Below are 24098 nucleotides of genomic sequence, written 5' to 3'. Positions count from 1 at the left end.
AAGTGTCTAGAGAATCAGATATAATTTGAACAGAGTATGCTAACGTGGCTTCAACAATGATTTTACTTTTCTCGTAATTTTGTACTCAACAATCATTTTTTCCAGTGATGTGTCATGCTGTCCCAGTTGACTGTCTGGCCATATTTTGCCCTGGTGTTTGCTATAGCAAAAAGTGCAGCTATAAAATTATCTTCTTCAGTTTGATGTTAATTTCGATGAAGTCTTCCAAGATGTATCTTTTTCCCCCCTCTAAATCCGTATGATAACAAAAGATCAAACAGTTCTCGAACATATTTTGAATGGGAAATATTGGTATCATAAGATAATTCAAGAACCTTATTTTAGCTACTTATTTCTTCCCAGTTAGTCATCATAACAAATAACCATAAAATGTACTTTTTTTCTCCCCTTCCTCACCATAAAAAGTGTGTCACTTGCATAACTCCAAGTTAGGAAACGGGAAGGGTCAGGGAAATCTCACACAATGCTACCCAGTTTGATCACACATTACCTCCAACGCTAGCTTTCAGTTGTTGATCTAACACCGCCAGCCACACCCTAACTAAAATTTTAGAAGTGACTGTTTCAGCTGGACACCAGGACACAATCCATGGCGCCACACCCCTGATGCTGAATCTAGGTCAGTGTGGTTGCCCATTTTCCAGCTAACCTTGCTCTTAACAACCAAAAAATGGATTACAATTCCTACACATAAAGGGACCACTCTAGAATACTATTACCTGCCTTGTATGTATCCTTAGCATGCTCAACTAAACAGATTGAAGTTCTCACAATTCTCATGGGAATTGAAGCTAAAAAATCAAGCAATAAAATATAAAGCTTTAGATATTTGTCTTACATTACATGTAGGGTGTCTGTATTTGTGGGAAGGTAAGGAATTTTCAGTATTTTGATTCATATTTTTTCTTTTTTTATTTGACATTTTGCACAATTTTTTTCCTTTTAAAATTTTCACAGTAAGGAAATTGAGTCAAGAAAAGTGAAAACAATTTAAACAAGAAGTGTGATAATTCCTCTTTGAAGCATTTTAATTTCATGTTGCTCATTTACATGTCTTTTTTTCTTTTTACCCTAAACTAAAAATAAATTACTATTATGATGCATTTCTAGTTCAATTATTTCAATTCATTTTGAAATTAACTTTTGGCTTTTTTTGTCATTCTCTTTCATAATCCTCGGTAAATTATCTGTATTTCTTTCTATTTTATAAATTTTTTTTCGTGGTCTCTGACTCGTAATACTTGTTGTGAACACAGAGTTTGACTGCTTTCAATTTATTTGCTAACTAGTTCTATTGTTTATTTTTTTTCTATTTTATAAATAAATTCATAACATCTGGAAGTTTTTTAAATCCATTATAAATCCAAAGACTTCCTATGCTGGAAAGAGTGACCTTCCTTTTCAAGAGTGATGGAAATACTGGAAATAATTAACTTATTGAAAATTACATTAGATCTAAAGGATACAAAGGAAATAGATTACTTCAGATGTGTTTTTCTGGATTAAGTGTTTCATATTTTAAATCATTTGCCATTTGATTCTTATTAATTTCCTACTATGCACAAGGCCATGTAATAGTTACAATGAAGTATAAAATGAAAGATAAACCTTAGTTTTTCCCTGGAGTAGCTTTCAGCCTAGTAAAGGACATAAAAGGATGTAAATTAAAATAAACTAAAAGGCATAGGAAAGGTAAGGTAAATTAAAGGAAGAGCAAAATGATTTTAACAGGGAGGATCAGAAAGATCTTGTAGATTACTTAATCTTTGGGTTGAATCTTCAAAATAGGATTTGAACATATAGAATGAGGAACAATCATTTTAGACAGAAAGAGAGTATATGCAAAGGTATAGAAACCCAGAAATGTAGAGTAGGTATTGGAAAAAAAAAAAGAGCCATTTGATTTGCTAAGAAGATAGTACTTGGATCAAGATTAATTGCGTATCAAGAATTATCTAAAATAGTGTTTTGTATCCTGCTGGGTTTAGGTTGAGAAATAGAAAGGGTTGCTGGACATGAAATAATAGAAATCAAATTATATTCATCTATTTAGTATTGTTATCCAAAGGTTAACACTTTGAATAATCAATATGGCATAATTTTTATGTGAAGATTTTCTACTTGGAGTAGTTTATTTTCATGAGTCACATGTTTTACCTTAATCACTTTATGAAATGTATCTGGTATCTATAAAATAAAGAGGTGAAGAGCAAAAACTGATCCATGGTCTGGGTCCTATTTTTTTTTTAAGAAATGCTTATATTATTAAACACTTCATATTTTAAATACTATTTAATACCATCCTAATTCAGTCAGTCTCCTTTACATTGATCAGTATTCATTGTGTACAAGGGACTGTGTTTACTACTGTGCATGATTTTTAAAAGTGAGTGAGGGTAGGAAACAAAAAAGGTTATCAAAAGGAATAAAATAAGCACATAAAGAAATACAAAACAATGCTTCTAAAATGGACATTGCCACAAGAAAGCCAAGTCTCCAGAAGGCAACACTTGAATCCTTGGGAACAAAAGGAGACTATTTGCTGTGACATCCCTCCTCCAAGAATAATGTTCCATATACCAAGAACATACCTAAATGTAGAGTCTTTAAATATGATTTAATGTATAGACAAAATTGAAGGCTTTAGACAATTTAGTAGACAATTTAATAGTCATGGCAAGTTAAACACAGAAAGGCCTGTTTATGTCTGTTTATTTTAGGCAAGGGAGCCTGATGAGGAGGCTTTCAATTTTGGGGTACTTAAGAATTATTTGGAATCAAAGATCCTAAATCTGAGCCTCCACTATGTATCTGAATAGAAAGGATATGATAGGAATTAAAAATCAGTCTCCATTTGAAGCATATAGATTCCCTGTTTGGCTTTGACCTAGCTCATGTATCTATCAGAAAATCATGATTTGGGCCTTCCTTTTATCTTTACACAGAACTGGCTACATCTGAAGAGCTGTTACATCTGTGTTGGATATTGCTGAGAATTCCTAAGGATGACTCAGATGACAAATTATATTTGATGGAGAGTCTAGTGGGATTTGCAGAGTGGAGCTTCAACCCTGAGAATGATTAAGTTAACTGAAGACTCAACAGGGAACTCCTGAGCTGCTTCACGATGTGGCATCCCAGTTTCTGTGTCACCCCTGTGGTAAATTTATAAAGTAATCACACTATTCAGGAATGAGATTAGGTAAGGAGATGAATTTCAATTTTCTATGAATTTTCAAATATAATTACAATAATAATTATGATAGCAAATAAAGCTATAATTAAAACATAAGTATATAAGGGCTTCATTCAAGAGAACATGCTTACAATACTTCAGAAAGTTTCACAATTCAAGTAGAGGCTTGCCAGTAGTTTCCCTTTCAATGATTAATAGTCTGTTATGTTAAATAAGATTTCAGGTGACAGGTTTATGTCTACATAAGAGAAAACTCATAGATACTTATCTACTTATGTGAAGGAACATTGATATAACAAATACAAGTTACCTTACATGTATATTACCTGCTCAAATTTTTGTCAGCTTTTAAAAGTATATACATATGTATTTAGTTATACATATATGTGTGGGGGGTATATAAACATATACATACATAAACACACAAAAACACATATGTAAATGGTTTTGCATGCTCTAAGATTGTACTTCACTAAGTGTAAAGTAGTGAACTTTTACTTAAATACAATACTGAAAATTACTGAAAGATTAATGACAAGACAAAAATCAGAATAGTAATTTTTGTAAATTGGCCATTAACTCCATAACACTATCATTTCACAATGCTTCATTAGAAAAAATACAAAATTAAGTGTCAGATTTGTATTTACCACACTCCTAAATTGCATAAAAATATCTTTACCACAATCAGTGATTAGTGGAAAGCATGGTGAAAATATTTGTAAAGTGTGCTAGTTAGTTCCAATTGCAACGAACTACGTTGAGGGTCACGTAACCTCTTTGAACTTTCTGTTCAATCTTGGGATACTTCCCAGCTGCAAAATACGAAGATAAAAATTCAGATCCTTAGCTTTAATAGCAAAGAATAGACAGGAATCAAGACATTTAGTTTTTTCTAACTAAATTTTACTGGAACTTTATTTTACTAAATGTCAAGAAGACATGGATTTTGTACAAAAGTGAAAATTTTTAGTTAGTTACAATTCCAATGAGTAATTTGAGAGTCATGTAACCTCTTTAGACTTTCTGTTCATTCTTGGGATACTTTTCAGCTGCAAAATACAAAGATAAAAATTTAGAACCTTAAGTTTAATAGCAAAGAATAGATAGGAATTGAGATACTTCGTGTTTCCTAACTAAATTTTACTAAAACTTTATTTTACTAAATGTCAAGAAAATATAAATCTTGTGCAAAAGTGAAATTTCTAGGCTAAAAAGAAACGGTTATTAAAATAGTTCTATAAGAAAAAAAACAAGAGGTCAATGAACTCTACCTTGGGGACTAAGGGGAAATTAAAGAAAAGGGTCTTGAAGACTTGGTCATATAATCACTCAAATACTGGACTATCATGTCCCACTGCTGGTATAATTTGCCTCAATCCTGGAAATATCCATGGTTAAATATGTTTAAGTCCTGCAAGTACAACATGACTTTTTCAACTGTATTTCTGGCTGTACTATGCACATACTAGTATTTGTTCAAATTCTTTTAAAGGAAATACAACTCTTCAAATGTGGTTTTACCCTTATCAACGGAGTGAACTGATCCACCTCTCTGGGAATAATAAAAAAAGACCTGCATTGTATTTTACAGTTGTACTGGTATTTCTATTATCACAAGTACTTTTTTAAAGGCTTTACAGTGATTTGAAACCTAGAAAATGTCCCTAAAAATAAAGCATGTGGTTGGCTTCAAAAAGAAAATCACACATAAAGCAGCACAACAAAGGGGAGGGGAGAGGAAAGAGAGAAAGATTGAAACATTTCTGTTCCATGTGTTTTCCATGATGGAGATAATTGATTTTCTTAGTGCTCTTGTAGAAAGCGCTGCTGGCATTCACTGGCCTACTGAGTTCATCACAGCTGTGCTTGTGCATCTCTCTCAAACTCCACTTTCCACTGAATTGGAAAAGATTTGAATTTTTGGTTGATCATCTGCCACACCCTTGCTTTGCCTCATCTCTCCAGGCACTCTCTTTGTTAAAGGAGATCCAGATAAATCAGTGCTTTAGTTGGTGCAGATATTTAGATTTGAGTTAAACCTCTAAATGCAATCCAAAAAGCAAAATGACATGTTTATGTGTCCTGGTTAACATCAGTGAAGTCAGGGAATTATGGGAAGAAATGTGTGTCTAGATAACAATGAGGACAGCAGTTCCTGGATGGCATAATAGGATTCAGAAGTGTATGCATTTCACCTAGTTCAGACCCTGTATTAAGAAATGCTTTGACCCCGTATAAAGAAATGCTTTGATAGGAGGTAGAGAAATAGGATCTGGGACACAGAATGCAAAGAATCCTAGTGCAAAACCTCCAAATATAATCATATATTTGAGGTAGTGAAGAATGGTAAATCAGAATATCTGGAGAATGAATTTTCTAGGTCTCTCCTGGAGATCTTAAAATGCAACAATCCTTCCATATACAAAGCATCAGCTAATGTTTCTTAAGTGAGTGCATCAATCATGAATTTTTCTCATGAGTATAAGGCTTTTATTTGAATAGCTAAGTAAATTAAGAATTTTAGAACAGTAGTAATTTTATTTATAATGCCTAAAATAAAGCATAACAAGCATTATTTTTAAAATAACATTTCTCATTTTTCACAGTGGAAAATAAATCTGATGAAGAAATTCAATAAATTTCAGCTTTTATTGACCACCTAAAACAATGAGAGAAACCTAATATAGATATATGAATTCTATGTAGATACAAAGACATCATGAGAAAAACTATGTTTCTGAATTGGTGTGAACACAGGAAATATTTTTTATTTACAGGACAAAGATGTTTGAAAGACAGAAAGATGCATATAGCAGCGTTTCCCCAACATCTCTACTGCGATCCAGTAGAAAAGCTTATATTCATGACCATTCTGAACAGTTACTTTTCTCCCACGCCCCCAAGCAGTGACTCTCCAATCTAAAATAAAGATACACAAGAGGTTGGTCTCATTCTAGTTTTTCTTTCCTGTCATCGAATGATGTCATCTACACTGGGATGTCTTGGTTTGTGCTCCTTGTGACTAAAGATATAAGAAAGCTTGGGAGGCCGAGGCGGGTGGATCACAAGGTCAGGAGATCAAGACCATCCTGGCTAACACGGTGAAACCCCGTCTCTATTAAAAATGCAAAAAAATAGCCGGGGGTGTTGGCGGATGCCTGTAGTCCCAGCTACTCGGGAGGCTGAGGCAGAAGAATGGCGTGAACCCCAGAGGCGGAGCTTGCAGTGAGCCAAGATTGCGCCACTGCACTCCAGCCTGGGCGATAGAAGGAGACCCCGTCTCAAAAAACAAACAAACAAACAAACAAAAATATATAAGAAAGCAAGTGTGCCACTGTCCCTACTTACAGGATTCATGTACACCTGGGAATACACATACGAATTGAGTGAAAATTTAGTAACACAAATTAGAAGAAAGAGAAAGATGAAAATAAGTTTAAAGGAGGTATTTTACTTAAGGAGGAAAGTTTTGCATTGGGGCATAAGGAAGTGACTTCCATGAATTGGTGTGAAATGGGGAGAATTTTATGTGCACAGGCATAGAGATGGACATGTTTAGGTGAACATGAAGAAAATTAGTTCAAGTGACCTTGATTAGAATTGAAATTTCCACTGTAGATATAGAGATAGATGAACTAACTGTGAACTGATGATTAGGGTGTAAAGAAATATCTCCATTGCCAGATATATCCTTATACTGTGGACAAGCATATTTTTCCTGCAGAGATTTATCAAAGACCTATAAATGGTATTTGCCCCTCTTTCAAATATGACACAAAAATTGCTGCTTGATAGATCCAGAAATATATTGGAAAGTTTTGTGGATGAGGATCTGGAAAGTATACACATAAAAGTCTAAATTAGAAATATGTACACTAATCTTTAGAGTAATGCAGGAAAAAAAAAGTCCACTTTCTCTGGTACTCTTTTGCTATTCTATGTGCTAAACTCTTTCTCTTCCAGTTTCCTAAAAAGTTATGTCATGAAAAGGCTGAATTTTTCTCTAGAAAGATCTGTTCTGTCTTTCCCAGGCAACATAAAAATTGGAAATCTCACAAGAAAGCACTCTGGCTTGCTAAAGAAATTTGTGAGAAATGGAAACAGCTATAGATAAGTATCTAACTTTTAGGAAGCCATGTAAACATAGCTCAAATACTTTGTCTTTTGACATTTGCCTGAAACTTAACTTCTAGGACCCAGGGTGGGTGGATGAGTCAAAGGGGCAAACGGAGGCTTTTCTTTCAGTGAATCTCTTACAGTCCCCTATTTAAATTGAGTTAGGATTAATTCTGGCAAAATCCCAACATAAAAATCTTCTAGAAGATCAGTTCTGCAAATTAGACATACCGGATGAATGGGCATCCAGCAATTTTTCAAAATTATGGAGTTGTTAACTTTATAAGGGGAAATAAAAATGTATGCATTTACATTGTATATATTAAAACAAGGCAGAGCATTTCTATACGTTCCTAAGTTATACAAACATATATGTAAGACTGAAATATGTAACAAACTTTTACATAAGCAGATGCATACAAACGCCAGATGTGCTCTTTTTGTTACTGTGGGTTGTGTCTTCTATAAGGGAAAAAGAAATATTTATCATTTCTTTTACTGCTGAGGGGATGGGTGCGGCTCTCATATTTCAGAAAGGGGCTGGAAAGTGAGGGAAGCCAAACTTTTTCCTATTTAAGGCCAAAGCAAAGGAATCTCAGTGGCTGAGTTTTATGACGGGCCCGGTGCTGAAGGGCAGGGAACAACTTGATGGTGCTACTTTGAACTGCTTTTCTTTTCTCCTTTTTGCACAAAGAGTCTCATGTCTGATATTTAGACATGATGAGCTTTGTGCAAAAGGGGAGCTGGCTACTTCTTGCTCTGCTTCATCCCACTATTATTTTGGCACAACAGGAAGGTGAGTAGGTACTGATTTCAAGAAACTTTATGGGATTTTTGTCTTTTCTTCTCCTCACAAAGAGGGGTGCAAAAAAAAATCAGTTGCCAGATTAAAGATAATTTCCTCTATAAGCTCCAAATTGTGAAATGTTGAACTGACTATAGTTGTGCTTTTATATTACTTGAAAAATAATAGTGTTATGTGTGTATTTAAGAGTTCTGTGGTTGTTTAAGATAAGATGTTCTTGTACTAACTTGTTTTCATGTTGAAGGCACTGGAAACTTTTAAAAATGGCTTTAAAATTTTTCCCTCCTGGATTGTTAACATCTTGGAATACTTCCCCAGGCAGTCTGGAAGTTATTGGTCTCTTGCAATAATTTTATGTTCTTCTTTGTCTGCTGGATTCTTTGTAAGGTTAGAATATCGAGCATTGTTTTCTGAATAAGAATGCATTTCAAATGTCATGGATTAAGAACAGTCTAAAGGAAGGTACTATGCATTATCAGAATCATTGAATATATTTCTGTAAAACGGCAACAAGATACCTATAAATATTCTTCAAAGGGATCAAACTGCTAAAATATTTTATTATTCCTGTTTTTATTTTGTTTCGAGAATGATTGATTAATTCATATTTTCTAGTAGCAAGATGTTAAGGGACTAATATTTTCCACATATTCTACATTTTAACTGCATTCATATTAATGAAGAAAATATTTTTTAAAATGTTTTCAACAGGAGTTTTGACTTTGCTACAAACAAGGTAAAGATACTAGTACTGTTGACTTCAGAAAGCTGTTTAGCTATATTTTCTAATAATTGCATGTGATGTTTTCCATATTCTAATTTCTCCTAAAAATACATTTGTCTCATTATTTATGTGAAAATATTCTTTTATTTACCATAGTCATGAAAATACTGAACAAATTGGAATACAAACTTCCACAGAAATAAATATTTAAATGCTAAATGTAAAGATAGCTAGGGGAAATTACTAGAGAATTTTTACTGCACATAACTAAACATGGTTACATTTAAACTTATAGATTTTGCAAAAGACATTGCATGATAATTTGTTTTTTGTTTGTAATATCAAATGTCTTTGTTGTCCTCACAGGTAATACATGTAAATGTGTGTATGAGGGGAGGGGTAGATATACAATGAAATGTCTTCAGTTATATTCAGCCCATGGACAAAAAAGAAAAGAAACACCCATATTCCTTGTTCCCTTAATTTCCTCTGCTCCTTACCCCTCCTCTCCTTCCCTTTCCCCTCCTCCTTATCTCTCTCCACCCCTTTTGGCTCCTTTAGACTTCTCTTCACTCATCACCCCACCCCTCCCTAGGCAAGCCCATCTCTACTCCTCTCTCCTCCTCTGTCTTCCCTGCCTGTTCCTCCCTCCCTACTCCCCATGTTGCCTCCTTATGCCTCCATTTCTTTTTTTAGTTCTCTCTCTCCTTGCCTCCTCGCCCTTTCTTTCCCCTGAACTCGCAATCCTTCTTCCTTTCTTATTCCTCTCCTCTTTTCCTCCCTATCCTGCTCCTCCCAGGAGATGCTACAACTCACAGTCCTTTCTTAGGATACCAAATGACTACTATCCCCCACCACCCATTTATTGAAAAGACTACAAACTTGGAGGTTTTAGCTCAAAAAATTGCAATGTATTTGTAGTTGCCTAGTGGTTGCAAGCTTTTTGTAAGCCCTGTGGCTATTTTTCTTCCCAGTCCAACTTTAGAGGGGGAGTGTTTGACACTTACAGTACCTTGTCATCACATTAAGTTGTATTTATTTCCCTTTTTCTCTTTAGATGCAAAAAATAATCAATAAATATAAAATTTTACTGATAAGTGTTTGTGTGCTCTTAAGCTCAAAAAGAGTTGAAAAAGAACTGTTCAGCCTATATTTTTTTTTTGTCATGAATAAAAGTAAAATTTAATTGACTTAAGACAGTACATCTTACGTTCCCTGTGGGTTTTACAAGAAAATTCTGCTATTAGATAAGGTTTGGAAAAGTTACAGGAGGCATCTGAATATTCAGCACACTGAGAACGGTCATAAAGTTCTAGGGTGGTGTTTCTTGTATATGTCCTCATAACTTCAGAGACAGCACAGCTCTAATGAACACACTTCTAGTTCACTCACAGGCATTTTCTGGGTATAAAGAAGTCCTCAAAAAGAATTTTGGTCTTCTTACAAATTTGTGAAAATTGTATTTAATTCATGTGTTATATTCCACCAATGGAGAAACATGGTCTGTTTTATATTTCCTGTAGTTTATAAACATGCCAAATTTTAAGTGCAAAGATGCGTCACCTAGTGGCTGACAAGCCAGGTTACCATTTACATAACGAATGCCAATATTAATGTTACGTAGCTGGCTTCAGTAGTTTATAATGAGCTTTAAAAAAATCATATGCGTGAATTTTAAATGTTAACACTGCTTTCCTAAGGAAATTAGTATGATACGGATAAATATTGCAAACACATATACTGACACAAAAACACAATGGTAACAGTATTCAGAGACTTTTTGGAAATTAAATGTTATGGCCATTTAAAAAATTCCACATATGACTATTTTTTAAATATATTTTTCATGTCTTTGATGTAGTCCTTATTTGACATAAGTATTTTATTCGCTGCTTAATTGCTAGATAGATTATAGACAGCTGTTACTAAGTAATACTGCTTCATTAGGGCAGAAACAGAAACTTTAGTTTAATTAAATGTGTACTAATGTTTGAGTTTCTATATTTTGCTACAGTGATAATTCCAGTAAAATAAACTGTGGACCTTTAGTTGTTTGAGATTTTTAAAACTGTAAATGGACTCAGAGAATCAGTTTCTTGTTAGATGTCATGAGAGTATATTTTTCATTATGCTTTAAGAGGGAATTTATAACTTGCTCAGGTAACATTCAGGTTTTCTGGTTTGCATCTGTCCCTACAATTAAACACATTGACCTACAGGAAAATGTTATAAATTTAGGAACAACTGCATTTTTAAGCGGAGAGGATGCACAGTTGCTCACACATCTCAGTGTCAGTCACCTAACATGGATCAGTGCTTTATTTGAGATTACAAAACTAGAAAATGACAAAGTCAAAGCTAGGACCAATATTCTGTTAAGTCTTAGATAATTACAGAACACACATTAAAATTAGAGTATTTGAATTTTCTTAGTTTTGTAACTATTTGCCATTGAAAGGAGATACTGAAAAATCATATATCGTCCTAGAAAGTACATGAGCTAATAATGCATTTCTAAAGGTGAAGAAAGAATAGGTATTTTTCTGTTTAATACTCAATTTTATAGAGAGTAGAACATTTATTTTTTAAAGCCCAGAAGCTCAGGATCTTATTTTAAAAGAAATTAACACCAGTTCTGTGTGAGTAAATAAAGTATTATAATACAACACTTTGTGTTTTTCATTCATGATACTTGTATTTCCTTACCTGAGCTTTATTTCTAGGGAAGGAAAAATGCTCAGGTAATACCAGAGCTTTGAAAAATTTGGATTTTCAAAAATACCTATTTATGTATAGGCCTTTAGCTCATCTAATGTTGAATACTCTTTAGATGATCTAAAGGCCTACACATAAAAAGGTATTTTTATTAAATTCTGGAATTAAATAAAATTCAGCATTATAAGACAAGAAAGCAAAGCCACTGGAACAATTCTGGGAAAGAAGGAAAGACTGTGATTAAATGCCTTTTAACTAATTCAGATTCCTGGATTGATGTCTTATTTACAGGCTTCTTTTTAAAAATCAAGAATGATTGGCTGTGAGTTTACCAGGATTATAGTTGAGGCTAAAGGACAGCTCCTCAGGAAAGCCCCTGTTCTACATCTACAGTCACATGTTGGACTTGAGTTGTCACTCAGAGAAAAGAGTGCCATCTACCGAAACTCCAGTTTCCATTGTGAATGGCTTCTTTGGTGCAGAGTTCCAAAAATTATGTAGCCCAGCTCTTTAATTTTGTAACATCTAGTGATATCACCGCCTTGAAGTGATTAAAGCAGATTGCTTAAGAATTAAAGCTTTAAAGATGAAAGATGTTATTGCTTTTGCTGGACATGAGGAACAGTTGTAAAGTTTCCAGGTCTACAATAACTTTCTGGAACCCTCTCAGTGAACTGTTTCTTGTAAAAGTTTTCCCTAGGAAAAAAGCTCAATCCCATTGTTTCCACGCTCAAAAAAAAAAAAAAAAAAGGTCATATAGTGTAAAAAAAACTCTCCAGACTTTTCAAAGGGGAAACTTTGCCTGTTTCATGTCAAGATGACAACGGAAAAAATGAGATAGCTATTCTTACATAAATCACTTGTGAACTGCAGTTTGGGGAGTTACATTAACCACCATAGTTTCAGTCTGTGTCTAATGAAAACACAGCAGAAGTGGATTCCTTTCAGATTAACTAATAAAACCCTTGTTTTTTTCCATGACTGAGGTCAAGCACTGATGTTTAAAATGTAGTCTTAATGAGCAAAATGAAACGTTGAAAGAGGACGAGTCAAAATGCCCAAAAGATATAAACATCAAAGAGAAAAGATCCAGAAATTATTAAAAATTAAATTTCCCTTGAATTCTAGTGTTAAGAAAGTACCGCTTGAGTAAAATGGCATACATTTTTCTGAAACTGTTTTTGTACAGTATTTTCTGTGGAGGATGACAGAGACTGCATTTCTCAAGTAAATTGAAATCATAGATATACTCTTTGAAATTGCATAGCATGTTCACAAGGTTCGAGTTTCATTCAATGAAAACTTCTAATGAACTTAGATAAGCATTAATAGGAATCATTTAATAACTATATTTTCTGAAAAACAGTGTGTTAATGAGACATCTGAAACATATTTTTGCACTGGATGCAGAAGTCTTTTCTGTCTGGTATATTGTTGTTAGAATCCTACTTTTTTGTATACAGCAAAACGTATGCAGGGTTTCTGAGTCACACATTTATTCTGTTGGTGGTCTGGATGTCACCAGGGTGGCTTTAGAGATGTAACCCTTCTTCATAAGGTCAAGAGAAAATAAACAGGAGAATTTAACTCCAGATGGCATCTTCCTGTTTTGAGGCCCGATAGAAAAGATATTTTGCAGAGAACTGTTCTCCTTAAAAATATACCTATCTAGATTCAGATTTTAACCTTGCAGTGATAAAAAATCATATGGGACAGAGCTTTGGAGCTGACTTCTTTAATGATATTCAGTTTTGAAATAGCAGAAAGAAAATAGAATGCAGTAATTAAGAGTATCAAATTTAGAGGAAGCCTTCTTACATTCAAATCTTTTTTACCCTGACAGTGTAACCTTGGGAAATTACTTAATGTTTCTGTGGTTAAGATTCCTCATCTGTAAAATTAGGATTATGACAGCTCTAAGCTCATAAGGCCTTTGGGAGTATGAAGCAAAATAGATATCCAAACTACTCAGAGCAGTGCCTACAAGATAGGAGGTACTATACAAGCTCTACCTAGCACTAGTTTTACTAATGCTGGCAAATAAAATTACTCTAAGGAAGAAATTAAAGTACTTAGTAACTTAGTCATAAGGATGGTGAAATGTAAAATTTTATTTATAAAACTATACAATTTACAGTTGTTTGCCAACTGTAATAAGTAGAATATATTCTCTTCAATGTTTTTATAATTTGACACTAAGCAGATTTTATTATACATGCAATTGCTGTTGGTTAGATATAAGATACTTTAAATTTTCTAATTATCTAATTATTTTTATTTTTAACAGGATAAAATATTAATCAACTTAAAGGACATTTCTAACTGGAGATTGAAAAATCATATATCTATAAAATATGAAACAAGAAAATATCTACAACTGATAATTTATCAATATTTTTTCCTGGAGGTAGCAGGAATAAATAAAATCTTCCTTGTCTATGCAAAACAGTGCTTTTAAATTAAAATTATTCACCTAGAATGTCTCCAGATACTTTCTTCAGAGCCCTTTTTGTTAAGTAATCTAACGTATTTTAAGATATTGTGATAAAGATATAAGCAGCAGAAAAAATATTTTATTAAAATTTATGTTTTCCAAACAGTATCATTTAAAAGGCAAACTAAGCATATTTCAATTGGAAACTGTATGAATGCCAAATACCCACATGTACAAAATATTCAGCTTTCTAAAGTAATGAAAATAAATTATGATAATTTACAAATCATATCTGTGATTCTTAGATTTTCAGATTATACATCTTTTCCCAGATAAGGATTCAGTAAGAAGAGAAGAGGAAAAAATGTTCACTTTTCATTCAAGCCAAATTAACTAATTTAATTAGGTGCTTTAGGGAATAATAATAATAATATTGCTCAAAAAATAGTATTAAGACAAACATAATATGCATTTTTGTCCTAACAATATGATTTCTTCAAGTCAGCATAATTTAACATAAAGAATGGAAACAAAAGAATCACAAAAAAGTAAGCTTTATGCACACCTAAAAACATAAAACTATGTTATCTGGCTTTATTTTTCTCTAAAATTCCAAAATAGAAAACTAGGAAAGAAGCAGCTAAGAGTGGTTTAAGTCATGTGTTAGCTTCAATATGTTTTATATTATAGATCCCAACAAGGAGATGATTGAGCTTAATACATTGCTTGTGTGATCACAAGTAAATTTCTTTCAGAATTGTACTTTGTAGTAAGGAACAGAAACACCAAATGACATGGGAGATGGAATTTAAAATTAATTACAAATTGGAACAGAGAGATTTAAACAACTAAAATAACGGAAGTAATTGGAAAGTCCATTACTTTCCAATAGTAAAATGCAATTATTTGCCTTTTATTTAATATTTTTGGGAAAAATTAACTTATTATTTTAACCAAAGCTACTCTGAATACAGATTCCTAAGAAATGAAGAGAATAATATGAGATGACTTATTTCAAAATCCCATTTTCTATTCTATATCTAAATGTTGCAAATGGCTAACTAGAGCATTTTTATTCCTCTAGAAACAAAATATTCTTTTCCTTGACTTTGACTTTGCCATGATTTTCACACATATTACTAGGTCCATGAAACATTAATCTAAGAGGCTTAACTTTCAGTAGAATATATTGCTAACTATATTTTGTCATGCATGGAACGATAAAGGAAGCTACACAAAACTCTATTTTTTCAGCAAAGGTAACTAAGATAGAAAAACAGAGAAAGGGCTAATTTTCAGCCACAAGTTTTTACAGGAACTGACTTTTCAGGACAGCCAAATTTATTTCAAGTGGATATGAAATAACGGCAATAAACAAAGTTGCATTAATTCTTATTTTTTAAGCATTCCAACTCTCTTCTTTAACTTAAAACAATATGACTTTCTAAAGTAAAACAAAACATGCATGCACCATGTTGACTGTCATGTGCAGGTGAGAGCAAAAAAATATTTTAAGAATATGACAATTTTTTAAATTGCACTAAAATAATCTTTATATTGAGGCCACTGTGTTTTAAAGAGTACTATAACATGTGTCTAGTAAAATTTGGAAACAATAAGCTAAATAACAACCTTAATTTTTACAACATTGCATTTAACCCAATTTTAACAAGCTCATTTACAATTTTAGTATGTCAATATTGTGCTCATTTATTTAGTAATTAGCAGAACAAATGGAAAGTACTGTATTTCTAATGATGTGAGGACACCCTTAATGAGACATAAACAGAGGAGGATGAATACACAGGAAGGAAAAGCATTTATGTTAATTTCTAGGCAGATCAAGAACACATAGAAGATACTTAAAATAGGAAATGTTTGAGCCTAGCTTTAACTATTATCTTCATTTGTCTTTAATAGGCCTTTAGTATTCAATAGCTGTTTTTCATAACCCACATGATGTATTAAGTGTTAAAAGATGTTCCTGATCCAGGGGCAAAAATCTAAAGAATCATCCGTACAATCTAACAATGTTTTTGAGGATAGATCTGGGGAGCTTAAAATACACATTATTAATGGGAAAACCTTGAGCTGAAACTAATCTGTAGGAACATTTCATATAAAGTTGATTTGGAGAAAATTTTTAAGTGGTTCATTTTGAGAAAAGGAACCAGTGTAATTACAGTGCTCCATGTAATTTTATGGCACAATCTTCCAACCCCAAATTTTCAGACCTTTTCTGCAAACTGGTGAACTTAGTACTTAAATATAAGATGCCAGTTCTGTAATGAGTTTAATGCATAGACTTACCTACGTTATTACTCTTCACACCAATGTGTCAATGACTGTTTGCTCTTCTCTTAAATATGTTTTCCATAACACCATTCAAATAGGCCTACTTCATTTGCACTGAGATAAGCATTTTGGTATTCAGCTTTTATATTCACTAAGAATTAAGAAATCCTCCTTTAAAAGCTTAGGAAATGTATATAGAAAATATATCCCATGTTATCATATATGTGTTTCAAACATAGAGGAGGAATTAGAATAACTTTTCTAAATAAACAAATTACTTGCCTACTTAAAATTGCATTTAAAAAATGAAGCTTTCCTTCATTAGCTGTAAACTACATTGAGAAATTGTAACATGAAGAAAGAATGGATTATCTATCTTCTCAAATAGATCAAGTGTGTTGTACAATATCATTAAATTTGTATCAGAACACATACATGGAAATGAGAGGGGGAAGCAATTTCAGTAGTCCCTAGAGTCTAGGTTTTGAAATTCTTTTTGGTGAACATTTACTAAATCAGCTGAACATTTCAACTCATTTAAATATGAACCTAAATTATTATTACCCTAGACAGAGAGAAGATATAGAAACAAGAACTTGAAAAGGTGATTTTTTGTGGCTGCATGTCATGCCCAGATGGAAAAATCTTAGGACCACTAAAAGGCCTCTTGACCACTAGGCAGCAAAAACTAATTTTGAACTACTTGCCTACTCGGAAGCAGGCCTCCTTCAGTAGACATTTTAAATATCTTGGCTTTGAGAAAATAAAAATTTCACTGTCTCACAAAAATATAAATTACTGAACAGTGCATCATTTGTTGTTTGCAAAAATTTTTGCAGATGCTGAGAAACTTATTTATTTACTTAATTACTGGCAAACTATCATACCAATCGTCAAGAACTAAAGTTGCATTTAACCACAATACACAGCTAATGCTTTAAGAATTGAGACCAGGCTTTGTTTTGGCAGTTCCTAAGCTGATTCATAGTTAATAGCTGCTGAAATTTCAGTACCTTGTATATAATTATGAAGCAAGTCTAAAATTTTGGTTGAAGCAATTTTTTTTACCATTTTAAGCCACAAATACAGATGGTTATGATTCATATTTTCCCTATTATTTTTACTTATTCCTTGCCAATATTTATTTTAAAAACATCTTTTTCTTTTCTTTTTGGTGATTTGGAAATGTCTTTACATCCGTATGGGATATACAATGTATTATGTCATATCATGTTGACCAACTAATGCCAAACAGAGCTAACAGTGACATTCGATACACACAATAAGTTCTGTTAAAGCTTTCCCAGGAAAATCTGGTAGAGTTTTATGGTGCCAAGATTAGCTCAGTTTTCCCCTGAATTTCTCAACTAGGTTAATAAAATCCAGAAAGTCTTCAGAGTTAGTGACAAAATCATCTTTTTAGTTTAATGCTCCCATCTGCTGTTAAGGCAAAGAATAGCAATTGGGTAGAAAAGCTTATTTTCAATTGTACCATTAATAAATAAATGTTTAAATGCTTGTGTGATATACATTGATATTAATTCTTACTATAAATGAAATTAAAATACCTGTTGGTCTTAAGGAAAATTGACTATGGTATGCCAATTTCATGATAATAAGCAGATATGATATTTTAATTAATTCCTTGTGACTTAGCAAATTATGTAGGACAAATATAATTTTCTAATGAAAGGAAGAAATTATTTGTTTCAAACCATTTCAACTTTGGCTATTGTTAGTAGCCCTGACAGAGTAACAAAAATCACATTTCAGCAAAACCTGAGGAAACTTCATGTCATCTAACTTGTTTTTCAGCTGTTGAAGGAGGATGTTCCCATCTTGGTCAGTCCTATGCGGATAGAGATGTCTGGAAGCCAGAACCATGCCAAATTTGTGTCTGTGACTCAGGATCCGTTCTCTGTGATGACATAATATGTGACGATCAAGAATTAGACTGCCCCAACCCAGAAATTCCATTTGGAGAATGTTGTGCAGTTTGCCCGCAGCCTCCAACTGCTGTGAGTTCAAAGATAAACTGTACACCTTCAATATTCATATTTAGACACACGAATAGTTCTTATATCATAGGAGCCTAAAAGGAAAATGAAAGTCATGTTCGTCAAATAGCTATGTTTGTATTACAAGTAAAAAGTGGATGTTTCAATGTAAAGATAAGTATTGCTTAGAATCTGGGTTAAGAAATAATATGCAAATTCCTTGTCTTCTTTAACTTGTTTATTTTCCATTTATTAGCCTACTCGCCCTCCTAATGGTCAAGGACCTCAAGGCCCCAAGGGAGATCCAGTAAGTAAACATTCTTCAGTAGAATAAAATTAATACTAATGATAATTCTAGTAAGAATTTGCTTTTTTTCTGTTCATACCCTTTCTAGATTTGAACTTTCATCATACATTATCTTTATTACCACATATTTGAATAATGGCACCAAACAACAGACTGGGAATCCATAATTGTACATGTAAAGATTTCAATTTCCCAAACTTCATATTATGTCTTCACCCCCATGATCAGTTTAAATAAAATATATAGGTCAATATACAAAGGAATACATTATACTTAAATTATTCACGTGATTTTGATTAAAAATATGTGTTATAAAGAAAATATATTACTTGTATTGATTCCTAATATTATAAAGTGGAGAAACAACAATCTGATAATGATTCCGAATCACCAGGATTTTTCACTATTTAATTTATTTTTACCTCTTTTTTTAGGGCCCTCCTGGTATTCCTGGGAGAAATGGTGACCCTGGTATTCCAGGACAACCAGGTTCCCCTGGTTCTCCTGGCCCCCCTGGAATCTGTGAATCATGCCCCACTGGTCCTCAGGTATAACAAATTACATTACTTAAAAAATCCCCTCATAAAACTATCTAGTTCATCTTCTTTCTTTACTCTATATTATATCTCACTATTATGAGTTCTTTGTATCTGTTCTCTGATTCTATGTATTTAATAAATCCTTATTTAGTGATTCTATATATTAGGCACTATTCTAAGTGCTTTATAAGTATTCATTCGTCCTCATAATGCTAATGTCATTGCTCCTATATACTTAGAAAAGTTGCCAATTTCTCAGCAGATGTATAGCATACACATTATGTTTAAGAAGTGAACTATCAACTTACGAAAAAAATTAACCTACATAATTTAGTTAGTACTATATCTATACTTTATTCTCTTACTAACACCAATGTCAAAGCCTCTAAAAGTTTGGACAAAAAGAAGTTGAAGAACTGTGAATATTCCTATTGAACAGAATTATTTCTGCCTATGAAACTGCTCTTGCTAATCCTTCAGAGCACATCTTGCTTCTCCTGAAGCATGGCAACCAAATAAATCTGCATGTAAAACAACCAAATAAATAAATATGACAAAATTTCTGCTGCATGGAATTAGGCGAAATAAGAAAATATATTATACAAATCTTTGTGAGGTTAAAAAGTGCTTTTCGATCTCCTGACCTTGTGATCAGCTACTCGGGAGGCTGAGGCAGGAGAATGGCGTGAACCCGGGAGGCGGAGCTTGCAGTGAGCCGAGATCGCGCCACTGCACTCCAGCCTGGGCGAAAGAGCGAGACTCCATCTCAAAAAAAAAAAAAAAAAAAAAAAAAAAAAAGTGCTTTTCGAAAAGCAATTCAACAAGAACCAAAGTGTATTGTCTAAGTTATTCTTATTCTAGTAACCAAATAGAACCTAACTCTAGACCTAAAACTTAGAATTTAAAAAAGCTTCAAAGAAATCCAATAAGTGTGTGAGCCTTTCTACTAATTTTGACTTATTTTCTGTGGAGATGTTTATTTTTTAGTGAATCTTTTAGTCATATTAACCAGAATCCAGGGGGTATGAATTTTACTTGTATCATTAAGTGTTGAAAAAATAATTTGACTTCATTTTTTTTTTGCTCAAAATGAGAAGGTGTAATTATATGATCTCGAGACTCTTTTGGCCTCAAACAGCCTATGATCCTATGTTTGTAATGATGTAGATACTGCTTAGAAATAACAGCTGAAGTAAGAGTACAATAGGAAAAACTGGGGGAAACTAACATTTAACACAGTGGAAAGATTTGTGCATCACACAAGAAAATGCTTCTGTAGGATATCTAATGTCTAAATCTACAGAAAAACAGGATAAACAAGATAATTAGTTAATACATACCACATCTTTTGGCACACAAAAACCTATCAGTGGTTACTAGATGTTGCATGCACTTCTAAATGCTTTTTAAAAGACTTATGAACTGTCTGTTAAAATGATCATATCTGTTTGGTCTCCTTGCCACAGAACTATTCTCCCCAGTATGATTCATATGATGTCAAGTCTGGAGTAGCAGTAGGAGGACTCGGTGGCTATCCTGGACCAGCTGTATGTACAAATGTTTCTCAGCATTTTAGAGCTTTATTATCTTTCCAGTTTGTAAAATCTTGAATGGTTGCTCTTCTAGGAATTCAGTATTTTTATGGAATTGTACAAAATAGCTTATTCCTAATAAGGTTGGGAAAGAAAATGGTAGCATTATCATGTTCTTTCTATCTCATTCACATTATTAATCCAATTTTTAATCACATATAAACTTTTTACTAAAAAGCAAAAACCAAAGTCAACAGTTATTAACATTTCAGGAAAGTCTTTATAAGAGAAAAAGGAAATACACAAGCTATTGTTTTATAAATTTGCTATCAGTATTTACAAACAGCATGTTACAAAAGTGAAGCATACTGTTTTCAGCATGCTGAAGGTTTTCTAGTTTAATCTGTATTTCTGAACAACGATCAATCAATTGTCCTGTGTATGATGATTCTTGTGTGACCATATAAATCTCTATGTCAATTAACTGTGATAGATATATCAACATAATTATGGACTTTATAGTTGATTTACATTATTATTTTAGATAACTGATTATAGGATTTGTAGTGTGCCAATAAATGTTTTTCTGCACTGAGTTTGGCTGGCAAGCAAGAAATTGCTTCTTCACCAGTGCAATATAATCCTAACATTGCAGGGATTTTCATAGCATTGTGTACTAATTTTTCCAGATTTTTAATTCCCTTCCTTGAATTCAGGACAACATTTTATAACATTTATTAATAATTTATATGGAACCTGTGAGAATTTCATTACAGTAATGTTTGCTTGCTAAGATCACCATTGTAGATCTCATGAATAGTTATCAAAAGATATATTTGTTCACAGTTTTGATAATGCAAGTGTCATTGTTTTGAAGCTTGGATAAAGTGTATTTTGCATTCATTTATTTTGTTTTTCATTCAAATTCACATTCCAGGGCCCCCCAGGCCCTCCCGGTCCCCCTGGTACATCTGGTCATCCTGGTTCCCCTGTAAGTATAGCCATTAGTGGTGTTTACTTCTTCATTTTTAGAAAAATCAAATTAGTATATATTCTGCTGTAATTCAGCCATTCCAGCAGGCATAATCCCAGTTAACTAGAGAAGTCATAACCAAGAAACTAATTAAACCTTCAAAGATAGAATTCCACATTTAATTCCTTTCCACCAACAATTATTGATAATTAAAACCCTGGTAAAATTAAACCGCATTAATTTGCATGTGATATGGCTTTTAGTTCAAAACCATTCAGTTTCGATGGATTGCAGTGAATGCAATGAAATGCATTAACTTCATTCTGATCTGAAAAAAATTTGGTCTCAATATTTATAAACTGGAGTAAAATTTGCTGATTACATTCACAATCATGATTTCTTACTGTCAAGATGTAAATGAATTATATGAAGATTTTGTTACTTTTAAAATATTTACATATTCTACTCACTAGGGATCTCCAGGATACCAAGGACCCCCTGGTGAACCTGGACAAGCTGGTCCTGCAGTAAGTAACAATTAAATTTATATGTATATATAAGTTGATAATTCTATATGGAACCTACCTTTGTTTTCTAAAACAAGTATAGGCCCTTACAGAATGAATATTAAATTTACCCTTAAATTTGCAAATAACAAATAGCATTTTATCGAGTCTTTTGGACTCTTTCAATTGTTTAGCTATCTTAGAGACACTAGTTAATAAAGGAATTCTCTCATCATTAGCCATCAAAATAGTTCACTTCCCAGAGCTGATACAAATTAGAATTTGTTTATTTATTTTCTGTAACCACTCAGTTCACTCTTATATCTAATCTACTGATAAATATAATTATATATATTTACATATATAAACATACATATGCATATATCTTAGACAGTAGAAATAAACATAATCTAAGAGAGTCCTTTAGAAGGATATGCTCTGTAAATAAGCAGGTAAAATAATTATTTAAATACAATATTACATGAAATTTAGAAATACCTTTATATTCAGATATATTTAATATTTCAAAACATGTAGAAATACATTTGAATTTATAAATACACATGTGTAATATAAAATACAGATATATGATGTAATTTTTATTAACAGTAAGTTGATGTAATAGAGGTATAATATTAACTCAGTAAGTATCATTTTCATCATGAGAAACATTAAAAGGATTTTCTAAAATGAGGTTCCTTCCAGGAATACATACACTGTATAATAATAAATTGTAACAGAAAAACTTACAAATATATTCATTTTTTATTTCCTTATTTTCAGGGCCCTCCAGGACCTCCTGGTGCTATGGGTCCATCTGGTCCTGCTGGAAAAGATGTAAGTTTTTAAAAATTATATAAGAACACAGCAAAATTTAACTTGGGGTATTCTAAACAGTATATGCTTTATGTCAGAATCCCAGAAGAAAAAAATGTTGTTCAAAATATTGTTGTCTTAACAACATTTAGCTAATACTGATCTTTGAGTAGTTATACAGTATTTGCATACCTATACATATATTTATCATTTGTTTTATTTTATTTTATTTTATTTATTATTATTATTATACTTTAAGGTCTAGGGTACATGTGCATAATGTGCAGGTTTGTTACATATGTATACTTGAATTCTAGAATAAAATCCCTAAAGTGGTTTTTGACTGCTAAGAAGACTCATCCATTGAATATATTATTTAACCGGAGGGGAAATAACTGTCTTTGCCTGCCTCTTGTAATGACGAAATTGATACCACTATTTAATGAACTTGAGAACTTGCAGACACCTTCAATTCAATGACATTCTTTCTTTCCCTTTTAATCTCCAATGAGAAGTTCTTTTTACTGGGTTGAGGAAGGGTTATATTATTTCAGTGATTAGAAGCACCTGCATTATCTCTTTATAAGCTTATATCAAAATGAGAAAGGTCTTCCTCATGCCTTCCACCAAGAAAGCTGATCTCAACTATACATTTTGTGTGACCATTTTAATGAGTCCTTCATGAGAAAAATACAAAGTAATCATTTTGCTTATTGTCTACAATGTATTTTGTCATACATGAGCACTTATGTATTCTTTATTTCTCTACCTAGGGAGAATCAGGTAGACCCGGACGACCTGGAGAGCGAGGATTGCCTGGACCTCCAGTAAGTCTTCAGCATCTAATAAATTAATTGGAGTAAACTTTGCTTGAAAACTATTATGTAATTCGATTGAATTAAACTTAAAAACAGAAAGTGTTTTACTACTAGGTTGTGATTCTATTTGAAGGTTCATTAATATTTTTTCATTCATTATTTTTAGGGTATCAAAGGTCCAGCTGGGATACCTGGATTCCCTGGTATGAAAGGACACAGAGTAAGTAGAGTTTCTAAGTTATTTACAAGGTATTCCACTGGGCTATGTTTACTTGACTAACCAATTTAACTGGACAATTAT

At 32.7% G+C, this 24098-nt stretch overlaps 1 protein-coding gene across 1 annotated transcript in view; it reads left to right on the top strand.

Moving 5' to 3' along the window:
* Positions 1–7888: 7888 nt before the first annotated feature.
* Positions 7889–24098, top strand: part of COL3A1 (collagen type III alpha 1 chain) — a 38425-nt gene continuing 22215 nt past the window's right edge. The window contains exons 1-10 of the mRNA XM_050752790.1: positions 7889–8132; positions 18125–18327; positions 18563–18613; positions 19048–19161; positions 20619–20699; positions 21622–21675; positions 22131–22184; positions 22947–23000; positions 23753–23806; positions 23964–24017. Coding sequence (XP_050608747.1) covers positions 8054–8132; positions 18125–18327; positions 18563–18613; positions 19048–19161; positions 20619–20699; positions 21622–21675; positions 22131–22184; positions 22947–23000; positions 23753–23806; positions 23964–24017 — 798 coding nt within the window. The 5' untranslated portion in view covers positions 7889–8053. The remainder of the gene's footprint in view (positions 8133–18124; positions 18328–18562; positions 18614–19047; positions 19162–20618; positions 20700–21621; positions 21676–22130; positions 22185–22946; positions 23001–23752; positions 23807–23963; positions 24018–24098) is intronic.

Source organism: Macaca thibetana, chromosome 12 (genome assembly GCF_024542745.1).
Source record: "Macaca thibetana thibetana isolate TM-01 chromosome 12, ASM2454274v1, whole genome shotgun sequence".
NCBI lineage: Eukaryota > Metazoa > Chordata > Mammalia > Primates > Cercopithecidae > Macaca > Macaca thibetana.
This window is presented reverse-complemented; position numbering and strand designations above follow the sequence as displayed.